General features: G+C 44.2%; 1 protein-coding gene across 2 annotated transcripts in view; it reads right to left on the bottom strand.

Annotated features, from left to right (window-relative positions):
- Positions 1-21,928, bottom strand: part of znrf3 (zinc and ring finger 3) — a 63,539-nt gene extending 41,611 nt beyond the window's left edge. For both annotated transcript variants that reach the window (XM_030791476.1, XM_030791475.1), the window contains exon 1: positions 21,504-21,928. In XM_030791476.1, the coding sequence (XP_030647336.1) occupies positions 21,504-21,734 (231 nt within the window). In that variant the 5' untranslated portion in view covers positions 21,735-21,928. The remainder of the gene's footprint in view (positions 1-21,503) is intronic.
- Positions 21,929-25,650: the final 3,722 nt, after the last annotated feature.

Consider the following 25,650-nt stretch of genomic DNA (forward strand, 5'->3'; position numbering starts at 1 on the left):
AAACAGCCAAAGAAACCCACGCTGTCCGAAAAAAAAAAAAAAAAAATCAATTTCTAATGCTCTAAAAGAGTGAAGAACACCTCCACCCCCCACTCCCCCTCCCCAAGATGTGTGGTCCTGCTTTGCTCACCTCTACAAACTCCTTACACCCTACACACACAAACAACAACAACAACGACAACAACGAAAATAACCCAGCTAAATCAGTATTATATTCATACTTGGAGGGTCTGACTCTAGACACTTTCACCCAGTAAAGAGAGCAAGCGTCAGTCCCATTTAGGAAACACACACACACACACACACATGCGCTCTCTCTTCTCCTTGTAGCAGCTGTTCAAACGGCCGGTTTCATAACGGAGTGGAGGGAAGCTGGACACTGGACATTCTAGCAGAATCCGCACGTCTTTGATCTCGGACCGCTGATCCAGGCTGCCTCCTACGCCTTCCACAGCGTAGCCAACCGTCCGAATCAAACCCGGGCCAGAGTCAGAGACCAGCCTTTCCAGCGGACGCAAGAATTCAGTTACACGTTTTTTGGGGTTTTTTCCTTTTTTCGTTCTTTCTTTTCTTTTTTTTTTTTTTTTTTTTTAATTAGACAAGTCTTGGAATTCAGACACACTCTCCTGCTGCTCAGGGCCTGAGGTTAGAGGGGCGACTGCTGAGTGGTAGCTAATTTTACAAAGCATATGAGCGGTGTTCGGAAAGCAGGAGAATAACACTGTCAGCTATCATATACAGCGCGTTTCACCCGCTGACCTGCTGTCCGTGGCAGAGACGCAAGCAAGACAGGGAGTAGATGTGGAAATCCTTACAGATCATAGTGTCGACCAAAGAGCGGTGAATAAAAACAAAATCAAAACAAAAACGTGATAAGGCACAGGGAACGACAGCTAAGGGCCTCTTTGACCGAAGCATCGGAGGACAAAAAAAAAACCAAAACAAAACACCACAATGACCAGAGGAGCGGAGGTTTTTTTTTTCGTATAACGCCGGAAGGCACGGACAGCGGCAAAAGCGACCATATCAAAAGTCCCCGGGACGGCGACAGCCCTCCATGAGACGATCAAATGTTCAACAAAAAAAAAAGAAAGAAAGAAAGAAAACGAAAGGGGGAGGGGGAGACCTCTCGGAGGAAAAGAAGAAAAGAAAAGAAAGGAAAAAAAGAAGTAATCGCCCCTCCGCCCAATCCAAGAGTCTCATCTTTGACAACACTGGTGCTACAGAGGGACGTTCAAGGCAAACAGCGAGGGGTAAGGGGTACAAAGGAGCCTGTTGCCGGGGAGAGAGGGAGTCGCCGAGGCAACAATGTCCACATCAAGCGGCCAGCCGCTGGGCCAGACCCTGCTGAGGTGTGCTCTCACTGCGAGGGATGGAGGGGAGGGAGGGAGGGCCAGCAAGTGGACAATGAGGGGGAGAGAGAGAGAGAGAGAGGGAGAGAGGGAAGGAGAGAGAGAGAGGGAGGGAGAGAGAGAACCATGGAGAGGGTTAAAAGAAACAACCCAAAAAAAGCAGCTGACCATGAGTAAAAGAAGCCCTCGTGCTGTTACTCTGACAGACAGAGAGAGAGAGAGAGAGAGAGAGAGAGAGAGAGAAGGATGGGTAAACAGAGATGAAGGATCAACTTATTCCCAAAGCAAAGTGGTGTCAATGTGATTTATAAAAAAAAAAAGAAGAAAAAAAAAAAGACTAGAATTAAAAATATCCAAAACCTACGCAGCGTTCCTCAACTAGCTTTAAACGAGCGAGCTGTAGGACAAATTCATACTTCTCCTTTATGTTCACTCGTTCACTCACTCACTCACTCACTCACTCACTCACTAACAGACCATTAAGGTGGGTGGGGTGAACTGGGTGGGGTGAGGTGGGGGGGGGGGGTGGACTAGGAATCAAACAAACACTGTTCTTGGAGGTCGGCCGAGAGGAGAGGAGGTATTGTGGATAAGCGCGGCACGAAAAGGAGGGAGAGAGGGAGGAGAGGAGGCGGGGCCTAACAGTGATCAGCTCCGTCACTCAGAGATAAAAGACAGTTAAGGTGCCTCGATGGGCTTGGGGATGGGGGAGGGTGAGGGGGGTAACGTTGCATTTATTTAAGAAAGAAAAAAAAAAAGTTTGCTAAGCAGGTGCCTTTCAACAGGTGAAATATGGAAGTCACTTCTCCACCTCACATGCTACAATGTCAAAGTCAATTTTAACAGAAAAGAAAGGGACAACCAGATTCGACCAAACATTTCACAGAGTTCTGTGTCTGGAGAGGAAGATTCGACGTCAGACTCAAAGTAATGCACGAAACCCATTCCCTTCCACGCAGAGGGATTTTACTACCCAGGGGTACAGATGGGAAGTCTAAATCTGTGACCTGAGATTCAACTCAACTATCCTTTTTTTTTTTTCCTCCCTCAGTCCATCCACACACACACACACACACACACACACACACACACACACACACACACACACACACACACACACACGTGAAGTGAAGAGGTGGAACGAAGGGAATTTTTCATCCGTGTACAAACGCAGCCCACAAAGATACTGGACAACATATTATGGTTATGAGAGTAAACATTAATAACGGCAAAACACGCTGTAGTAAACAAGCACAGCCAGCTGATTGGTCTGCCCAGCGCGCACACACACACACACACACACACACACACACAAACAACCTTCAGTGCTGTGTGAAGTTTCCCCAGTTGCCAAAGGAAGCAAATAAATAGTTGACGAGAGAGAGAGAGAGTGAGAGAGAGAGAGATGTGAACTTCAGTTGGCTTGGAAATTACTCCATTATCATACAGAACTATGTCAAAAGGACATTTGTTCTTTTGATCATGATTGCGTTTACAGGACCGTTTTTTGTGTGGGGAGGGGGTGGCTTAAGTAAGTGAGGGCACAGTCACTCCCGCAAATTCCTGCCCAAGGTTTGTTTAGCGACACCGTGAGTCGGCCGTACAAATGCAGTATTGTCCAGCTTCCAGACCGCAGAGTCAAAGGTAAGGGCAGGCAGTGCAAACAGAACACGGAAAAGTCAGGGCAAGTGGTATACCAAAGGCCCTGGAAGAGTTAAACATCAATCAACACACACACACACACACACACACGCTCGCACAAGAGAACAAGAGACAGAAAGGTCACACACATGCACATGCACACACACGTACACACACATTCAAAGAGAGTCGGCCCCTCATACGCACACACAGAGTTAGTCCTTGACACATTCTCACTCTCTCTCTCACACACAAACACACACACACACACACACACACACACACACACACACAGCTTGCACCACCCTCAGACACAGCAAGGGTTTCTTTGTAAAAGGTAAAAGCAAATTCAAAAAAAAAAGGGAGAGAGAGAGAGAGAGAGAGAGAAAGAAAGAAAAAGAAAAAAAAAAAGTATTCCACAGGCAAGGTTGGTTTGCATGGTTTGCAGACAAGACTTAGAATCTTGCTCTACTTTCACAGTTGGTGGAAAATAGTCTAGAAGGTGTTCAAACAACAAAAACAAAAACAAAACTCTTAATGGTCTTGTGTAAGATTCTGATGGGGAAAACAGTTAAAAGCTGACTAGGTTCCTGGCTCCTGACAGTAATAAATTCTCCTGATTTGATTTGTTTTTCATTTCAAACAAGGAACCACTTAGTGTGCAATAACCTCTTGGGCATTTGGATGGAGATGAGAGAAAAACCAGGCTCTGATTTTTTATTTTTTTAAACTTTTATTCTTCTTTCCGAGGGGACAGATTTGGACGCTAACTCTAAGAGGAGGCTTAAAAAAAAAAAAAAAAAAGAAAGTAGCCCAGTGCAAAGTTAATTTGCCGAAACTTTTGGCAGAGCGAGAAATAATGACCACCCAGAGGTTTCTACCAGCAGCATTGTGGGAGGAGTGAATCCGCTCTCTGCTGCTGCTGCCGCTGCCTTAATGATATCAAACACCACTCATGTCTATCACCGCGTCCTTTTCCGCAGCCGCCGCCCAGCTCTTCCAAAGCTCTCTCGTTTACGAGATACCGTATGTCGTTACGCTCTGTGCCCAGTGGTCCCTGCTTGACTAAGCACTTAAGACCCGCTGCTAACTTCACTTAAGACCAGCTACTAACTTCACTTAAGACCCACTGCTAACTTCACTTAAGACCCGCTGCTAACTTCACTTAAGACCCACTGCTAACTTCACTTAAGACCAGCTACTAACTTCACTTAAGACCCACTGCTAACTTCACTTAAGACCCGCTACTAACTTCACTTAAGACCCGCTGCTAACTTCACTTAAGACCCGCTGCTAACTTCACTTAAGACCCGCTACTAACTTCACTTAAGACCCGCTGCTAACTTCACTTAAGACCCGCTACTAACTTCACTTAAGACCCCCTGCTAACTTCACTTAAGACCCGCTACTAACTTCACTTAAGACCCGCTGCTAACTTCACTTAAGACCCGCTACTAACTTCACTTAAGACCCACTGCTAACTTCACTTAAGACCCACTGCTAACTTCACTTAAGACCCACTGCTAACTTCGCTTAAGACCCGCTACTAACTTCGCTTAAGACCCACTGCTAACTTCACTTAAGACCTGCTACTAACTTCACTTAAGACCCGCTGCTAACTTGACTTAAGACCCGCTGCTAACTTCACTTAAGACCCGCTGCTAACTTCACTTAAGACCTGCTACTAACTTCACTTAAGACCCGCTGCTAACTTCACTTAAGACCTGCTACTAACTTCACTTAAGACCCACTGCTAACTTCAAGGCATCCAGCTGCATTGAGAGTCATCATCATCATCATCATCATCGTTATTTTCTCGTTGTCTCATCGTCCTTTTTCTCTCTCTTCTTTACTTCACCTCGGAATAGACATTGGACATTACAACGGTGCACAGAGGAGGCTGACTTCAATACCGACGAGGGGGGGGGGACAAAAACAGGGCACCTTTAAGGATGGTGACAGTTGTGGATGAGTACACAAAACAGCGTACTGGGCTTAAGTCTGCGATGAGGTGTTTAGAAGAAAAAAATCAAAGAAAAATAAACAGCCCCCCCAAAATTAACGCCTTTCAGACGAAGCACTCATTTCACGTCAACCTTAAGCATCCTCAAACAAATGCGAACAGAAAATCTACATGGGCTTCATGATCCGTCCATTTTAGCTGCCAGCAAATCTGAGGAAGAAGAGCTGAGACAACACTGACCAGAGGGTGTTAATACACGGGACACTATCCAGCACCAGCAGTGACGCTGGAGAGAAAAAAACAATAAAAGTCCCACCATTGCGTGAGTACTTTTCCTTCAGCTCCTCTCTCTGTGTTGTATCTTCACGTCATTAATATTTCACTGTACCAGTAGAGTGAGACCACACTACCATTAAAACCCCACTGGGTGAGTGAGCGAGTGTGTGAGCGAGGGCTTTTAGCATAGCGGAACACGGGTTGGGAAGAATCCCGTTCTTCTCCGGTTCTTTTCGATAACGCTTCCTCTGACGGGCATTCGTGGAAAAACCCGGGAGCCCATGGGATGACGTTACGGAAAGACCCATACAGGCTCCATCTCTTCAGATTTGTTTTCGCACTTTTGCGAGGTGAACACAGCAACTCGGTTGGAAATACGGAGCTCGGTCCCCGGAGAACCGTCTCCAAAGATCTCATCTCAAGCTGCTGAACCGTGCTGCCGACTGATGCGTTCCCTGGAGCTGTTTTTTCTCTCTCTCTCTCGCTCTCTCTTTCTCTCTCTCTCCCTCCCTCCCCTTCTCTCTCTTCACTCGGTGAGATGCAGCAGAGGGAAAACATTAAAGCTCAAACAAGGTTAAAAGTGAGAACTGCAGTTCGTAAGCAACCTTTCCTTCCCATGCACCACATGGGAAGGAAAAAAAGACAAAAAAAAAAAAAAAGCTTTCTCTCTCAATTCAGGGTTGACAGAGTGACATTTGAAAGCTGGATGGAGCTGGATTCACCCTGAAAAGGGTGCGTTCATTTGTTTTACACCTCCAGTTCCTACTCAAATATAAGCAAACATAGTTGCTTCAGCATCTACAGAAAGAAGGACCTTGATTTGATTAGTTGTGTTGTGTTTGCAAAAACAGAAGACCTGGAGGTTAGAGATGACCTCATTACTTCTCTATAAACATGTTTCTATTTTTCCTCAAACAGATACCATCAGAATTCACATTTTCTTAAAAGAAACACACGAGTCTTGTTCAGACCTTCACGGAATTCAGAATCAGAATCGCAAAACCCTGACGGGAAGGTTCTGTTGACCATTACAGGCGCTATTGCTTTACGTGATGCCTATTTTGACTCAAAAATAAATAAATAAATAAAATTAAATAAATAAATAAATGGAGAAGGTGCTCCCGTGGAACAGAGCTTCCATTGTGCGAACCAGCATCTCTCTCCCGTCTTTAGCTGGGCTCCGTATGGAGGCAGCCTCCACGTCCACCTTCAGAGAGCTCTCACCTCATCTCTTCTGTCATCGCCGCAACAGAGCCCGCCATTCATCCAAGCAAAAAAAGACAATGAGCAAAGTGTACACCAGCCATCCCAGGCATGCCTGGCATCCCGATACTCAACGCCGATATCGCTTTAGCCTCTTTTTTTTCCTTTCTTTTTTTTTTTCCTTTCTTTTTTCTCTTTTCGGGTGCACTGAGGTTCTCTCTCTCTCTCTCTTTCTTTTTATCCTACCTTCCAATGAAGTAGGGCGATGAAGATGTTCTTTGTTCTTGTTCTTACTTCGTTTCGGGTCTTGTCGCAGGTGGAGAGGGTTTTAGACGAAAAACATTGGGGTTTTCTTAGTGGGGGGAAGAAAAACCAGGGGTCAAAGATTAAAGAATCTTCTTCACGGGTTTTCTTCTGACTGAGAACGTGTCCATCTGGGTTTATCTGAGCATCTTGTTGGGAGGACATGCCATTCCCACCCCCCCGGGTTCATCCTGTGTGTACCCTGGCCGGACGGAGCACCTTTTGATGTTCTATGAACTCCAGTGGCAGATTCTCCAGCTGCAGATAGCATCAGTTACCCTCCCTCACGCCCGCCCCTCCCGCTCCCCTCAACCCTCTTGTGGGTATGTGTGCCGTGCACCGATAAAACAAGAGCAGATAAGAGAAAATGCAATCTGTGATGAGAAACACACTGTGGCCAATATGAGAGCGAGGGAGAGAGAGAGAGAGAGAGAGAGAGAGAGATACTGAGCAGTAGGATACTGAGAGGTGGAAACATAAAACAGGCCGGGGGAGGGGGGTATAGAATTAGTTTTTTCGGAGTTATTGGTGAAATCGTGAGGACTTTCGAGCTGTTTAGAGGCCTCTCTAAGATCTAACTGTTAAGCAGAAATAAAACTGAGTTATAACATGGGTTAGCTCTCAGATCAGGAAAAACATCATCCTCTGAGGGGCACTTACACTGATTCGCTGACTCTGTGTGCGTGTTGTGTGTGTGTGTGTGTGTGTGTGTGTGTTTGTGTGTGTGTGTGTTTCATTTAGAAACTTACATCACCCGAGTAAACCATGAACAGTCACGCTCCCAAGACACAACCAACCGCACACTGCAACTCAGCACACAATTATTCAACGCCTCAAAACAAAACAGAAAAGAAAAACAAGTTGCTGCATTAAAAAAAAGAAGAAGAAGGATAAAACCAGATTGTCAATTACTCCACATAAAAACAGAGGCCATGTGTATTAGGGTGATTTAAGCAGAGCGAGAGAGAGGAGGAGACAGGTGTCACTGCTGCATCCATGTGATCTCCTGGATATGTCTGCTTTTAGACTGTCAGAGTCCTTTTACACGGATAGCACATGAGGACACTAACCGATACACCGGCCCTGCATGAAACACGGTCCACGTTGCCATGACAACTTTAACATTACACTCAAACTCGGTTCATCTTTAGGGGTGAAAACAAAACTTGATTTATTTTAAAGAGGTAACGAAAGACTAGTCACATTATGAGATTTCACAGGACAAAGAACTGAAGCGGTTTGAACACAAGCATGAGTGAGTACACACAGGAGGTACCACCTCAGCGCTGATCCTGGATCAGTGCTGCACTCAACCACTTAATTTCTAAATTTAGAGTTGGGGTGAAGAAAGCAGGTCCTAGACCAAAGCTCTGGGGGCAGCTACAGTTTCAAGAACTGTTAGCATGTGAGCTCTGCAGACTTGACCTTTAACCTTTAGAGGTCAAGTCACTGTGACCCTCGGTGGCCCCCGCAACCAGAACATCAGGGGAGTGTTCCTCACAAGGAGAACCTCACAAACTAGCTTTCACAGTTAAAACTGGGGCAAACCATTCAGTTCATTCATCAAACTGCTGTGGAAGATTCCAGAAATGCTAATTATATTTATATATTTCCTATATTTCCTTTCTATATGTCCTCAGACCTGCACTTCCCAGTCGTAAACATAGCCAGTCGCCGTGCTGCTGACGACAGTTGAAAAGTTGCCGAAACGCTTTCTGAATTCATTCATTCTTGCAAATATTTTTTTTGAAGCATTAACCACTTTCAGTGGCACGTGTCAGAGGTCACAATACGAAAGAGGTTCATGGTGACGAAAGATCATCGGAAATGTTCCAGAGCCAAAAGCTTTTGATAACTGGAGGTTGTCGGCCTCCCACCAAAAAGCACTGACACAAGATGAAAGAGGTTGGCAGCTCGACATCATGATGATGATGATGATGATGATGATGGTCAAAGCCAATGAGAACAATTTTCAGTGATGACATGCACGAATCACACAGTGTGCAGACCACAGTTCCCGTCCAAAGAACCAGAGATTCAGCAAAACAACTTAAACAAATTAAAGCTTCCTTGAAAACCGGCAATAGTCTTTTAAAAACCCAATGCCCGTGTGCTTGACTAACTACAAATAGTCCAGTAAGACAACACCAGGTTGGCAGGTCCCTAAAGAAGATGAGATCTAATGAGTAAGCATTTGGTGAAGTTAGTAAATTGGGCCTGTTTACTTGGATGGCAGGAACTAGACCTCAAGCTGGGTAAACATCTCTTTCAGCAAAATGCCTGGACCAAGACGTGAGACGTGTTGTTGTTGTTGTTGCCAAGGAATTCAGGTCTCGTTTGTCAGACTTGTTCCTCTCATAATTATCGCCGCAAACATCGACAAGCCATGTGTGGTCCACATCAGACATCCTTCAAACTTCAAAACAACAAGTAAACATTCATCCCAGGTCCTCCAAGGGAAAGAGACAGAACTTTAAAAGCGTTATTTTCACAGACTGGAGAATGAGAGAGAGAGAGAGGCGGAGAGGGAGAGGGAGAGAGAGAGAGAGAGAGAGAGGCGGAGAGGGAGAGAGAGGGAGAGAGGAAACTTACGCATCGTGCCAACTTAAGCTGTTGGCTGGTTAAATGCATACACAGAAGACAGAGACACTGAGAGGAAGTACAAGGCAGGGTTTTCATAACCTTGAGGAAATGATTACATCAACAAACCGGAGATATCCAAAGCAATCAGGGCACCTTCGAGTGCCTTTCGACCCAATTATTTGCCTAATTCATGCTCATGGACTCAAGTGCCAGTTTGTGTACAGTGAACATAAACACCTACTCAGTAACTTGACCCATAAACATATTTAATTCTCCTTCAGATTCATCTGCGATCCATTAACCTGACGCAAGATGACCCGTTTTCATCTCCTGTTAGCATTGCTAGCAATTTATTACACGCAGAGCTTGGAGGGTGTGTAATCGTCTTCGAAGACTGCGGGGTTGGTGTGTGCGCGGCCTTTCTCGTTCCCCTGTCCACGGCTGGCTGAATCCCGGGAGGGCACTCTGTGATGGAGTGTGTTCTGACAAGACCAGTACCTTCACCCTTATCAGGAGGCTAAACACAGGTATTCAACATGACATTGCCATTCAGCAAACCACACTGTAGAAGAGGAATCAATGCTGAAAAGAGTAAAGGAAGGGGGGGGGGGAGAGAGACACAGAGAGACAGAGAGAGACAGACAGAGAGAGAGAGAGATAGAGAGATTCAGGACAGCGGCGTACAAGACTGTGCGGCATTATCTTATTCCGCGCGGCTAAATTTCCAAATGGTTTGTCATGCAAAAAAGGCGGTCGGAACATTCCGGAACGCGGACTTGCAATTGTGGGTAGTGCGCTCGTAACTTTAATTCATTTCTTAGCCTGTGTTTATGTTTTCGCTCGAGGACTGAGGGAGAACAGCGTCACGAAAGCTTGGTCTTCTTTAAAGATCACCTGCAAAGCGCGCTTTAGACGATCTGACGAAAACTCAAGCCCGATAAACATATAAATAACCAATAAACAAATCAATAAAAACAAACAAACCAAAAAAAAAAACGCACACGAAAGCTTCAAAACCAGTCATTTGCCTAAACAAAAATCTCACTCACGTAATACAAAAAGCAAACAAACAAACAAACAAACAGGCATGGATGTGAGCCGCTGCTAAGCTCCAGGTCCAGGAGCTGGCGAGATAAGCCTGGAATTCAGGCAGCTGAATCTGAAGCCGACGCTCTGGGAACGTTTAGAGCGGAATTCTTGTGGGATGGGTGTCACCTCGGGGGCGACAATTAGCCTTTAACGAGATTCCTGTGGACACTGATGTGAAAACCACGGTCACTTGGAGCGCTCGAATCATCTCCTGCTTAGCAATTTCGCTTAAACTGGTCAAGCTGCCTTACTCATCCCAAACCCAGATCAAGATTCTTGTCTCTTTCAAATGAGCTTGGGGAAAACAAAGCAAAACAAAAAAAGGTCAGTGGTAGGCTAAGAGAGACCAAAATGCTACTGTCTGAAAGTGGAAATGAAGTGGAATCACACGTTTCTGTATCCAATCTGAAACACACAGATACACTGGTTCAAGGCTCTAAACAATGCAATGCAAGGTGATAAGAAACGTTTTCATCTTTTGCTCAGCCATAAATAACAATCATTTTACATCACGCAACATTTATTTACTATGTTAGCATATAATCTAAAGCACAGTACATTTTGTTCTTGTTTAACCGATATGTGGAGCTATTACAGACGATGCTGTTGATTTAATACGCTATGATAAGTATTCCTGAATCTCTCCTTTAGTTCTTCACCTCACACCAGGGTTATTCTGCTTCACTTCACACCTTCCATCCAGGAATAAAGAGTCTTACCACGGCTTTGATTTCAAACCAAACATTCTCCGCTCTAGAACCAGCCTTGAATTCTAGAATGCATCTCATGATCATGATTAAGACTTCAATCAGCAGGCTGCAACTGCCAATTTGTCCTGCCAAGTCTCCGATGCGTTATCGCACACACAGACAATCCAGTCAGACGCTTCCCTGTGTGTGTGTGTGTGTGTGTGTGTGTGTGTGCAGACACAAGAGCTGTCAATGAATGATCACAAGGTGTGTGTGTGTTTTGAAAGTACCTGCCACCATTCACTGAAGCAGACAACAGACAGTCTAAATACCAGTCCCTTTTATAAGCCTCAGAAAACAGCAGAGTCAACCACATTCCACCTGTTGCATGCAACAGAAACACCTTGTGGATTAACCTTTCTACAGAGATCATGCCAAAACCAAAACAAAACAAAACAAAAAAAACGAATTCACCTTCTAATGAGAAATTGTGAGAGTAACCTCACCATTAAGGAGGGCAAAAGGATTAAGAGGACTGCCTATGAAAGAAAGAGGCCAGAAAAACAGACCGAATGTTTTTTTTTTTCTTTTTCTTTTTCTTTTCTTCTCTCCTCTCCCCATCTGAGAGCAGAGAACACCTACACCTTTTATTTGAACAGGAGTGGATCTGCCCACGGGGCTGTGATTACATCATCCGCAGCTACGCGGCACAGTTTTCTTTTCTTTTTTTCTTTTTTTTTTTTTTAATCAGGCCAGGCGTTACTCAGTGAGCATTTTGGCCTCGCCCCGCGCCGAGCCTTTGATCTCCCGAAACGCGCCCAAGGCCTCCCAGCGCTGCCGATCCTATCGTCTGGGGCGGCGCGTTTGTGCCGTTTCCACCCGCGGCGAGATTCCACCAAACCTCTCCTCCCACTGCAGTCCCTGCCCTGCACAGATTGCCCCAACCCAAAACTGCTTCCTCGCAGGCCACTCCGCGCGCACCACCGCAAACTGGAGCCCTAACCTCTCACTGCACTGTCAGACTACCATCCAACTGAAAAAAACCCTTAGGCTCAGAAGCCTGTCCCCGACAGAAAGAGAGACGCTCACAGACTACATACCGGTTGTTTCTCTGCCGTGGAAACGTCATTCCGTGTTATTATTGCATGCAAAAAAATGCTTGCGTGGTGACATCGCTGTGCATACAATGTGCTACAGGTTCTTAACCCTGATGAGGTAGCCTAACTGCAGAATTACTTTTACTTTCATACTGAAAAGGAAAAATCCCCTGGTTACAGGCCGGGCTTCTCAGGATGAACCATAAGCATACGCAAACACCTTTCAGTTAGCTGAAGGTTAGCCTGTGCCTAAAAAAGGCCATTTCTCACCACTGAATATCATGCTGTATCTGCCTAATTAATGACACATTAAATTTCAGCCCACTGTTTTCCTAACACTCTTGCTCCCTCTCTCTTTTTTTTTTATTTATTTTTTTATTTTTGGTAACTGGATCAAAGTCATTGTGAGCAAAAGCAAGAAGATAATCTTGGACAACATGAAGCAACAACTTCTCACAACCCAATAACCTGCAGGCTGTTGTTGTGTCTCTCTCCAAAAAGATTGTGTGTGTGAAATTTCTAGGTTAGCACAGGAGAAACAAGACCATTTTCATCCAATCCACTCCACAGATCTGGGACATGCATCCCAAGACAAGGCCCTTGGAGAGCCAAGGAACCGTGAAGTGATTCATCTGAAACACACACACACACACACACACACACACAGAAGACCAGCAGTGGACCAACAGAAAATTAGATGCAGAAAATCGAGACAGAAAAAGTATTGCTGTTTCAGCCAGAACGTCTAATCCATCATGTCCCTGCTCCCATTGTGTCTGAAAACAAGCCCACCTCATTAAAGCTGCAGGCAGAACCACACCAGATACCAAGGTGTATTAGGGGGACGAGATGAATCGCTCTTGGAACATCGGGGAAGGGGGGGGGGGGGGGGCAGCGTGGGGTACAAAATGAGAGGGTCTTCTGGTCGGATCTGATCATCGCCTGGAAGACCCTACAGAGTGATCTATCTCCTGGAGTCCATTCAGAGAAAGACAAAGCAGGTAAACCAATCAACCAGCTGTCACACGCACCGTGGCTCCAGGAAGGGGCCGGACAGATTTAAAGAGAATAAGGTACAGTCAATTTGGCCAAGATAACATATCCAGCGGCCTTGCATGATGGACAGACGTGAACGCCTTTGGAAGGGAAACTCGTTGATACACAAAGGCAACGAGAAGAGCATCGGGGAGGAAGAAAAAAAAAAAAAAACAAAAACCCCACAACAACTTCAATAAGACCATGAAGGACAACCAAAAACACAAAAGCTATTCAGTGATCACATGTGGACTCTCTCTCTCTCACACACACACACACACACCCATGTAGATAGTAAATCACAAATCAGACCATGTGAGGGAAATGCATATTGACAAAAACACACGCTGCAGAACGGTTTACGAGTTCCTGGGATTTTGCTACGTCAACGCGGGTGCTGAACGCCTCTGTATCCTACACGTAGACCTGTCATTGGACCTTACGTAATAGCGTCACACCGTACACACTCACTGGAGGATACTTTGACCCCTGTGTTCTTGTACCCGGCGAGCAGCTCGGCCCTGTGATAACAGCTCTGTCGATCTCATTGAGAACAGCACAAGGTTAACGGGCTTGGACGCGCGCGCACACACGCACACGCACGTAAACACACACACACACACATACACACACCGATATAAACGCAAATCCAGTTGCAAAGAGAACAAGCAGACCAGGGCAGAGCAGGCACCCGACAGAAGACGAAGGTAAAGAAGACAGGGAAGAGAAAGACAGCGCAACTGCACGTAGCTTCCAGAAAGGTAGCTCTGGATCTACAGTACTGAGAGCGAGAGTGAGTAAGGGAAAGAGAGAGCAAGAAGGAGAGAGGGAGAGAGAGAGAGAGAGAGAGAGAGAGAGAGAGAGAGGGAGAGAGAGCTTTTTGGACGTCCAATATTAGTCAGCACATTCCAGGCTGAACAACAAAGCAACAAAGCATGCCACAGCCTCAGTGTGCAGCCTGGCCTTTGTCATTCCATCAGTCTCACTGCTGCAAACCTTTTTCTTTAACCCCCCCCAGCCCGAAGCTGCAGCAGCAAAAAGGGGGGGGGGGGGGGGGGGGGGGGGGGGGGGGGGGGGTGTGGTGTCTTCAAAGCACTAATTCATTTAAAGCAGTTGATGGTTGTTTAAAAACTGTGACAATAAGAAGGGTTATTAGACTTGATTAAACTCACATTCAACCCACAGAGGCAAAGCAAACAGAAACAGGGGTGAAATGTCTTTCATGCGTTTGAGACATGTTTGAGTCTGAATGAACTTAAGAGCTGATTTCACCCACCCACCCCCCCAAAAAAATTGATGCATCGCTATGACAACGGGCAAATTAAATGCCAGATACCAGAAAAGCAGCAGAATCTTTTGCGTGAGCAAGTTCAAAGAGTATCAGAAATGTATTCTATATAAGATAAAAAAAAAAATTAATAATCGTCATTTCTACATCCAGAGAGATTTTTTTTGGAATCATTGGCAGTCGCCTATATTTTCTGGCAGGAGTAAAAAAAAAAGAAAAAAAAACAAAACATTGAGGCATCACAGTTCACAACCACAAGCCGGTCCAGTGAGGAACGCTGATCAGAGAACAGAAGGCCTTTATCTGAGACGGCCAATCGTCCAACGGCTGAACCATGCTGATGCAATTCAGAATATGCAAATGATGTGTAATATGTAACATCCTTAGACTTATTCTAGCACATTTGAAATATTTCTGTTTGCAAACCTTTTGGCAAACGCATTGCCGCGGTACCATACTGGGAAAAATCGGAAAAATGTTCTCATCTCTGATCTATGCCGTGCACGCATTGCTACGGCATTCCGATGCGGTAACATGTTTGGGCCGTTACCATGGAAGCGTTATTGTGCCAATACAGAAATGCCAATACAATGACAACATATATACTGTACATCACTCCTGCCAGCTCTCTCCCAGGTCAGTATCTCCACATCATCTCAGAATTATCTCTTTTTTTTTTTTTCTTTTTGAATCCAAGGCACCACCCTCTGATAGCAGATATCTGATCTCTTTTGAACTTGAACACACACACACCCACACACGCACACACACACACACACTTTTCATGGCTGAGTCTTCAAAAACCATGGGTTACAGTCAATAAAAAAAATACTACAACTGTCTTTTTACCGCTCCAACCCCTCCAAAAAAAAAAAAAAACAAAAGAAAGAAAGAAAGAAAAAAAAAGACGTTTTAAAAAGAAGTGCGGAGACAGAAACAGACAGAAATTCAGCGGTGTGGTTGTGAACTGTCCAGCACACTCGTGTGTTCAGTGCGTGTGGCTTCTCCTTCTTTCTTTTTTTTCCTTTTTACAACCGACCCCCCCCCCCCGCCCCCCCAAACAATCTCTAGTCTTGCATCGGATTCAAATATCAGTGACTAAGACAGCGCACATAACTCTAACTTTGATAGAGTTTTACAATATATAAACAAGTCGTAACACGCTATAGTATCTCACACACTGATAGCAACCAGCAGGACGAGTGGTCCAGACGCTTCGCCGCCAGAGTCTTTCATCACAAACGCAGCTCGCCGGGATCACTAAACCCACGCTACCGAACAGCAACTTCACTTCTGACTTTGCAAAAAAAAAAAAAAAAAAAAAAACTCCTCGAAGGATTTCATCTCTAGTGAATACTGAGAGGTGTATCTAGAGACCTCTCTTAGTTTCAAAAACTGCTGCCTGTTTACCCTCCAGATGAGGAACATCCCGAAAAGAGAAGGGGAGAGAGAAAAGTATATAAATAAATAAATAAATAAATAAATAAATAAATAAATAAATAAATGAATGAAAAAAGGGAGGGGGGGGGGTCGTAGAGTGGCATAGTTTGTGTGCGTCACAGGAGCAGACAGTGGGGAGAGAAGAAAGCAGGAGGCAAAAAAATGTCTGAACCTTGTTTTCTTCCCACAGAGGAGACACGTAACCTCAAATTACTTTGGCTGGGATATGAAAGGCACAGAGGTCGGCGGTTTGAACAGATAGTGCCTAAAATACAGCTGTGGTGAACAAAACCAATAAATGGAAAAAAGTAGCAGTGCTTTTTAACCTTTTATACACACAGTTGAGTATTGCCACTGTTACCCAAAACAGGGAGTGGCAGGGGTTTTATTTTTTTGGTACCTCCTGTCTAGCATGGTCCCATAATGAAGTCTTAAGGGTTTTTCTTTTTTTCCAGTCTGCGGCGAGAATGTCTCAGTTCCCCTACAACACAACTAACACTCTCATTAGGAACCAAATATAGCACCAGGATCTGCCTTTTTTCACATCTCCTGGTTGGGGCTTAAACCCCCCTTTCCCTCCCAACATGGCAAGCAAGCAAACTGTCCTTAAACACCCTAGACTGGTGTCCCGTTGAGTATGAACTCCAGACTTCATCTAATTTGGATCGGCAGAGGAAGATCTTCGTTAAGGATGTCTTACTGGACCAAGACTGAACCTTCGCTTGAAAGTCCGATCACAGAATTCCAGGCCAGCGTGTTACGAGAATTCACGTCGGTTCTGGTTCGTTGGTTAGTTTACCGATGCGTTTTTTTTTTCTTGCGTTTTTAAAACGGTGACCTGTTTTGACAGGAGTCCGTATCCTTGCAGGTCTTTTAAATGGGGGGGACTGATGGAAGCCGTTTCGCGGGGCGAGTTACCCTACATGTGGTCACTCCAGTGCCACGTCTCCAGCTGCGCTTCTCTCGGCCCCCGAGAGCACGAAGAGCAGAAATCAAAGTCAGATGTGGCAGCGCCGTGTCTGCTTCCTACGGAAATGACACACTTACAATACCCCACAGAAAAGAAAGCAACCGCGGAGCTGGAGACGACTTCTTCCACCTTTGAAACTCTCTAGAAACCAACAAACTAACGCTGTACAGGTGAGGACAAATCTCACCCCAAAAAAAAAAACAAAAAAAAAAACCCATCACCGAGAATATGTTAATATCTCGAAAGAATCATCATGCCCCCTGCTTTCACGGTCGACAACGACTTCTACACTTCAGAATAACAGCCGTCGACTGACACATTTCGGTTCAGTTTTTCTTTCTTCCTTTCTTTTTTTTTGTTGGTGGTGGTGGGGGGAGGAGTCAGATGTCATAAGTCACCTGTCACAGGTATATAAAGCTGACAAAGGTGCCAGCAAACCCACATCTTCCACGTTCCTGTTGAGTGAACGTGAAGGCTTCCACGTCTGCGCCCGCACTAACACCGTCCGCAGACCCACCAAAATGTTGCCTTTGTTTATTTAAGCGATTTAGACAACACATGACGCATCACTGAACTCCACCATGCAGGATAGCGGCTGACGGTGTAGGAGGACAGAAAAGTCGTATCGCGCTTAAAATCTGTAACAGCCCTACATGGCGTCCAGTTTCCCAGTTTCAGTTATTTCAATTGCACTTGGCACTGGTATGTGGGGGGGGGGGGTTACAAATCACGTTCCATGTCTGCAGTTGATTTGTGTTCAACTTATCAGATTTAGAATGCTGATCTGGGATCAGTTTTGGTCTTTCATAATCCCAATAGACGGAGTTATGTTGACCAAGGCGGGGAAACTGATCCTGGTGCAGCATTCTTAGTCTTACTGGGACCACTGATAAGTAAGGGCTTGGGTCTTCCATCAGTAGGTGCGACATTCACAAACTACTTATATCTGACTGGCTGAAGAGCGCGACTTTACGGCCAGAGCAGAAATACCTCACCTATTACGCCTCATCAAATCCCACATGAATAGCACAAAGTGAAACCAATATCCTGAATGTTAAAATGAATAAATAGCATGGTGTTTAAAAAAAAAAAAAAAAAAAAGGAAACCAACAAAGACAAATTGGCCTAATAACCCTCATTCAAAAGCCCCAACGTGACACCTATTTGGCTTCCTTTTTAAACGCCAGATGACGGTACGTTCAGAAAAAAAGGCCTATGTTCAATTCAGAAACCGCCAGCAGGCAGCCCCTTCCAACAAACAACCACAATTTCAGTCATGAATGGAATTATTTAAAGAGACATTGATTACTTAGCTGTTACGAGGCAAAACTGCAGGCGAGGGAGGGTGAGGTGGAGGGGCTGCGGGTATGGCTTGGGGAGGTTCGGGGGGGGGGGGGGGGGGGGGGGGGGGTTCTGCTGAGAGGTTTTGGGCCAAAGAGAACACTGGTTTTGCGTATTAGCCAAGTCACTTTGCTTTCCTTTAAGGCAGCGTGGGTAGCAAATTGAGCTAATTTATTTGCTTTGGCTTGGCGCTCCGGGCTTACTTTTGCGCTTCAGGGGTAAGAGAGGGATCGGGACTAGGAGCAGGGAGTGGTGGTGCTTTCTCTCTCTCTCTCTCTCTCTCTTTCTCTTGCTCTCCTCCAAAAACCTTTCCATGCCCTCTTACCCAAACTCCTACTTATCGGGAGACGTCTCAGCACGACATCGCGGGCAGACTAAACAACCCGGTCACATTCCCGCTGCTTTGGAGTTCCAAACCGTCGCCGCTCTGAAGACCTTCGGCGTGCCAAACCGAGAGCCGATTCCACAGAGGGCAGAGAGAAAAGCCTGAACCAGGAAAGCAAAAAGCTGCCCAATGCGTCAAGTGGTTTGAAGCCAGTCCCATGGGGAAACGCCCCCCCCCCCCCCCCCAGAAAAAAAAAGGGGGGAGGGGTCACAGAAACTCATCTTCTTCCCCAAACCGGAAAACCTTTCAACAAAAGCTTAGGGAGAAGGGGCAGAGAGGACTTTGGGAAGCAAATGAGGAAAAGACAACATCTGCCCTGTTTTTTTTTGTGTGTGCGTGTATATATATAGAACGCCATTGGTTGTTCCATTATGATTGTTTAAGAAGTTTGTTCAAACACCAAATTACTTCCATGAAGTTGTTCAAAGATCACATCCAAAAAGAAGACCAAAAAAAAAAAGATCTTTGACATCATTGTTTGGCTCTTTGAAATTTTAAAAACACCGTCATCGTTACAACTCATCATTCTTCTCACTTGCAAAATCATCACGCCTGAGATCTCGACTGTCGCGGCCAAAACCATCACGGCACAGCTCCGCCTTTCTCAACAAGGATTTGATTACCATCTGAAGTTCATTTACGTCGTAATAAACCACATATACACAACACACAGGTCCAACCCCAAAAACTCCATCACTCGGGTCAAGACAGCTTCATCACAAGGAATCTTCTCCCAGTTATCCACAACTCAACATAGAAGACATAATCAAAGATACATTTGGAATGACTTGCATACAATATACACTGGTATTGGTGGTGGGTGTTGGGATGTCCTCAAATAAACAGACACAGGAAGTCATTCTCTTGTATTTGAATATTCTGTTTTTCTAATGTAGACCTCTGGTTATCTGCATTAAACTAGTGAAAGAAGTATAGCCCAAACAGATGTCATTCTCACTTCTATGAAATACAGAACTTCATACAGAAGAGCACAAATTCATGCAAGCAACAAAGCACGCGCGCGCGCGCGCACACACAATTTCTTCGCTTGAAACACACACAGAGAGGGCTGAAGAGTTAAACGAGCTTATAGAGTTTGTGACTGCAGTAAAATGTGAACTGAAGGTCCTTTACATTGTCAAATTAAACTTAACACCCACACAAACACAGACTTCAAGTGGAAACCTGAGCCGCCACTTCAAAACATATCAGACGGGCTCAAATGGTTATAGATTTAAAACCCCTTGTTAAAATCGTAGCGAAATATCTTAACGTCTTGCTAGTCTGCAAACGCAGATTATGAGTTGAAATCAGTGTTTACAACCATGCTGCTAACAGGGGAGGGGGGAACACATTGCAGTGATGTAATTCCGAGGGACACTTTTTTAAAAACACACTTCTAGGTTTGCATCAGAGAGACAGAGAAAGAGAGAGGAGGCCGTTACTTTCCAAATGTCGTGTAAAACGTGGACGTGAGAGAGGGGGAGGGTGCACCCACTCAATGGTAACTTTGATCAGTGGGGAAAATCAATGCATCCTTCAACTCTAGACACTTGAGCGGGCTTTTTTCGGTTGCTCAGACGACGAACAGTACTTAAGTATTTCTGACTTCATAGCTTCATGCGGCGCACGCATTCTCTCCTGTCAGTAAATATTTCGACACTTATCCAGCGGAATATACTTCAGAGAAGCATTACTCCTCTTGGCACGGCTTTCAAACATACTCGACTGTTTCCAGACCGCGCTCCTCGTCTTCACGTACTACGATTGGTGCAAGAGTGGAGGGTGTAGCAGACATTATGTCCATGCGAGCCAAATGAATCTGGATAGCTTTCAAAGCCTTTGAAGATCTTGCTTTAAAAAAGCTTTGGACACTCCCTGTAGAGTTACGGGAATGCACAATTCGACACTGTTCAGTTCACCCGACTAAAAAAAACGTGTTAGGAACATTGCAAAAGCAACAAGTGGGCGAAGCCATATTTGTTAACATAACAACGTGGGTTTGTTACAAAAGTTTATTTGCAACGTTTTACCGCCAGTAGCTTAAACTCTGCGGAAGGTACAATATTCATTGCTGCTTCAAACGAGCCGTGATAGTGGGTATACGAGAACATATTGCATTACAGATCAAAGTTACCACATGGGGGAAATACAGTCCCTAAACCCGCGACGCAAGCTACTGAATGACCAAATTTTAGATAATAACCCAACAAGCTAATAACCTAAATTTGTGGTTCACTTGGACCTCGCCATGCCCGTCAAGACATGCCAAACAAAATAAAGTTTAAGTAAACAGTTCAGGCCATTAGTTAAGTTAGGTGTTGTCACTGAGTTGCGGTAAAGTAGCTTTGAACTCCTTTCGGTACTTTTTATGCGAAATGTCGCTGGCTACCCCAAAACATACATTTAAAAGCATACCGAACAAAATCGATTCAAAACGATATTCCTTTTGAAAAGTTTGTATCCCCTTAAAAAATTACATCTTCAAAATAAAGTTAAAACACACGCAACGTGTTTCAAAAGCTCTCTCTGGAACTGATGTTAGTTGATGTTAGACTGAAAGTCTGTGTTTGTATTTACTTATGTTTAGCATCAAAATAACTCTGTATGTGAACTCGCATGCTTAACTGAGTACTTAGGTTTACTAGACAGGGGCCATCTTGTGACCGCATAGTGAGCTAGTACCATCCTCACGTAGTGAGTGCAACCCCCCTCCAAAACCCACACCGCCCCCTTCAAAAAGTTCTGAGGGGCGACAAAAGTACAGAGAGGAAAATAAAATTACCGCATGCGACGCTTCCACAACTAACCCCATTCCCAAAATTCTAGTAAAAAGAGTTTTACATACTTGAACGATCTCCCCCTCCGCGCTGATTGTGGCTCCAGCTTTGGAGAATCGTCCTTGCAAACCTGTCGTGTAAGTAGTGTAATCACCATTTGGACTTGACTCAAATAGCACAACTTCCACGAAGGCGGTATCCTTCGCTAAAACGGTTCCAAAATGTGAGGAGACCAAGAAAAGCACCAGGACCACCGATTCAGCTACACAACGTAACCCTCTCCTTGGTAAAATCATCATCTTGCCGGTTGGATCAGCGCCGCTCGAAACATAATTTCCAAAGGTTTTCCCGAAGTTGATAAATTCAGAAATCGAATCTGAGAGAGAGAAAGACGCAAAAAAAATATATGTTCTCGGAGCACGGTGTTCTCTGAGTTGTGCAACAAAAACTCTGTCCTTGACGACGCGTGCTTATTTCACCATTGCAGCCTTGACAATCGCATTGCTTGCCTGTCTGCTTGCTTGCCAGTCTGTTAGCTGGCTTGCTTGCTTGCTTGCTCGCGCTCTCTCTCTCTCTCTCTCTCTCTCTCCCCCCTCGCTCGCTCGCTCGCTCTACAAAGCGGATCTCCTTTGATCTACAAACACGTGATTTTTTAATATTTTTTTTTCCAAAAGGGTTATCCCCACCCACCAATCTCCATGACCCTCTCCATTCCACTCCCTGCTCACGGCTGCCTGAACTCTGTTAAGGAGGAACAACGGTGCTCCCTGTTCAATTCTGAAGAAACAGCTGTTTAAGTATTTTTACGACTGCCAACAATAAATGTTTAGTTTAGTCTTCAGGGGACGCGGTAAATCGCGGTTTTACTACTCTTAGCAGTACGCTGAAAACTCTAAAGCGAGCTAAAATTTGACTAATTTTCTGAGTTCGTACGTTTTAGCGATTAGCAAGTAAACTTTCTAAGAACCACCTTAAACGAAACATAAACCTTGCCATAACAATTTACAATTCACCAGAGCTAATTTTTCAGTCTCACTCAAAGCCCCGCTTAGTGCACTTATGTAGAGTGTAATTGACAATTCCAATGTATAGGCCTATATAAGTTGTATTAGTTTGAATTAAGGAAATTACAACCGAATTGAGTGGGGTTACCGTAGAGAACTGAGTAAAGTTTCCAGATGTTGATTTTAGAAACAATTTGTCATTTTATTCAACTAAACATAATCAACTGTATTTCGGTATTTATAACAAGAAATCTACTGTATCTGATTTCACCTGGATAAAAGCACAACTTAGATGATTTATTTTGTAAGTCATAGAGGTTATGAGTTTTTATGAAAACATTCTTTGATCACTGTAATGTGTTTTAAATCTGGCGCACATTTATCTACTACCGTTATCCACTCTGATCTTCAAAGCCTTGACTTTGTTCGTTTTAAGCTGACGAACTGACAGACTAATGGTGCGTAATTCATATAATTGTGAACGTTAAGCAGTTCTGAAAGCGTTTAAAGATTCTCCCACAGTAATTGATGATAATGACTTTGCAGTTAAGAATATTTGATCAAACGGCGTCCGAGTTGCACGTTTCAAAGTCTGGTTGCCGCTCAACACGCGCGTTCCTCAAACTCCGAATTAGTCTGTGTGATCACTTTGAAACCCAACAGGCGAAGGTAATTCAACAAACAGCTCATCAGCTAAAAACAAATACAAGAATAGTGGCATTCATCTCTATCTGTTTACATACTTCACCGTGAACAATGTTCTCAGAGGCTTCCAAACACTAATATTTGCAAAGAGAGTGGCTGTTATAACAAGTGTAAATGCGTACCATCTCTTACTGATACCCATCTCTTGAATAAATCTGTGTGACTAACATGCATTTGTCAGAACTTGGTACCGCCTGGGACCTAAAATGCATAATGCATATTCATCTATTCATGCTTGAACAAATGTCTTGTAGTCCTCACACAAAAAATGTAAAACCAAATTGGCACTGTGTAGGAAAATGGACTTCATTTGTTTCTGAGTTTAATATGTGTACAATAGACAATAAAGAACACAGCAATGATGCGTTGTTTGCAGACAGAGAGTAGAAAGTACGTTTTGTGAAACTGCTTCATGACAAGTTTTGTTCTCTCTCTCTCTCTCTCTCTCTCTCTCTCTCTCTCTCTTGCTCTTGCTCTCTCACTCACTCACTCTTTCAGTGCTCCATTTTACATTCTGGTGCACATTAGCTCAGAATATTATGGGCTTGCTTGTATGCCAATGAAATAAAATGGAGAGAATTATGTGGTGACTAGCTGATCATAGCTATATGTTTAAATTCAGGCCTCGTCAGCGGAATCATCCTGGTGTCAGCTGTGTAGCAGAGTTATTATGAAAACCAACTGTGAAAGTCCTCTGGATCAGGAATTCAGTGGTCTCTGAAGAGAGACAGAGAGAGACAGAGAGAGAACACAAAATGGTCAACATGTGCTCTGAATAGGAAAAACCATTCTAAAGAGTTTGGTAGGCTAGATCTTTAGTGGAGTTGTTTCTCCCAAAGTGAGACAATTTACTCCTAGGTCATGTTTCAAGGAGTGATGTCATTCAGATTTTGCATTCTGATGAACTCCACATGTCTTCTTCGGAATCTTTCCCCATCACCCAAAAAGAAGGAGAAAATTAGTTTCTGAGATAGGATAATGTCGGATTTGTGCTCTCACCAAGAGTGATCAAATATTCTCCCTCTCTCTCTCTTTTCAGCTCTCTCTTTCTGACCTCAGGCAATATGAAAGAGAAGATTCAGTTCCCTGGTGGGTATTAAGTTTTGTAGCTTTATGAGACAGCTAGTAAATTTCTTTCTTTTCTCTCTCTCTCTCGTTCTTCCTTGCTCTTAGCTTTGCAAATTGCATGACTGTGTCACCTCAGTTTGGAACGATTAAGGACAACAGAATAGGACACCCACCTGAAGATTCTATTACCAAAATTCCAAAGCGTTCATTCTCTTAATAAAAACCTACTTATCCTGTCCACAGTCACTCACCAATATGAAAGTTGAATAAAACCTCCTTCATGAGCAGAAAGGACAGAGAAACAATATCAGACAGCTGATCACTCTCTGTCACTGTGAGGTTTGATATTCACGATGTAAAACTGTGTTAAAAAAAAAAAATAATAATAAGCGGAGAAAGATCTTCCTTGTTGCATATAATATTACAAGAATGCTCTGAAAAAAGACACTCCACATTTTCAGTCTCTCTGTTAGGGTTGCTGTTGCGAAACAGAAAGGTCTTCCAAAGTATCGCTCTCTCTCTCTCTCTCTCCGAAACAGATGAAAAGCTTTTTTATCGTGATCAGAGGGTCTCTGGAGAGGGCTGCAAATATCCAGCAGCTTAAAAAAAACCCACATTAAAATTATAACTGATGTGGCGTTGCTTCAGATTAGGAAGATCTGAAACTCTGAGAGAACATCCCGAATGCGCTTTTAGCCTTGGACAGGAAGCTGCGAAATGAGCAGAGACCAATAGGGAACATGGAGCCATGACTGCACTTCAAACAAAAAATAAAACCATAAAGACGCAAATTTAATTCATTTTGGACGAACCTGCCCAGTCGTTCAAGGAGAGATATGTCATCAGTGCGGATAAATTGACATTATAAGCCTTGTCTCTTTGTCTGGATTTTCTCAATGACCTGTCGAGATGTCACACTGATAGGACGACAGTTCCACCTATAGGGACGTTACGTTCCAAACAGCCACTGAGGATTTGTCATTTAAGCCAATCAATGAATGAACTGAACCAATCAAATGATTGCCATATGTCATCGAGTGTCAAACACAGTGCGGATCCTGGTGACTTTCACCAAGTACATTACATAATTAAAACGTTCAGGGTGTGATTTACTGAAGCATTCGGTGCATGGACATCATTTGCAGCATGGAAAAGCAATCGTAGAGTCAATTACCTGCCATCACATGAGGGCAGTAAACAGCAGGGAAAAGGTCCCCCGACAGAAATGCTCATGGCATCAGATGGTGGCAAAAACTGCTTACAAGAACACAATTGTTTTATTGTCTATTGATGTATTGCAGGATGAGAATTTTCCCTCACCTCAAGTTGTGTTCAGATTATCAACTCTGCCCTCTGTTGGTCCACGCTGGCATTGCATACATATACAGCGTGGGTAATATGCTTCTGACCATATACCAAATAACTCAACCAGTGCATC

This window comes from Chanos chanos, chromosome 14 (assembly GCF_902362185.1).
Source record: "Chanos chanos chromosome 14, fChaCha1.1, whole genome shotgun sequence".
In the NCBI taxonomy this organism is placed as follows: domain Eukaryota; kingdom Metazoa; phylum Chordata; class Actinopteri; order Gonorynchiformes; family Chanidae; genus Chanos; species Chanos chanos.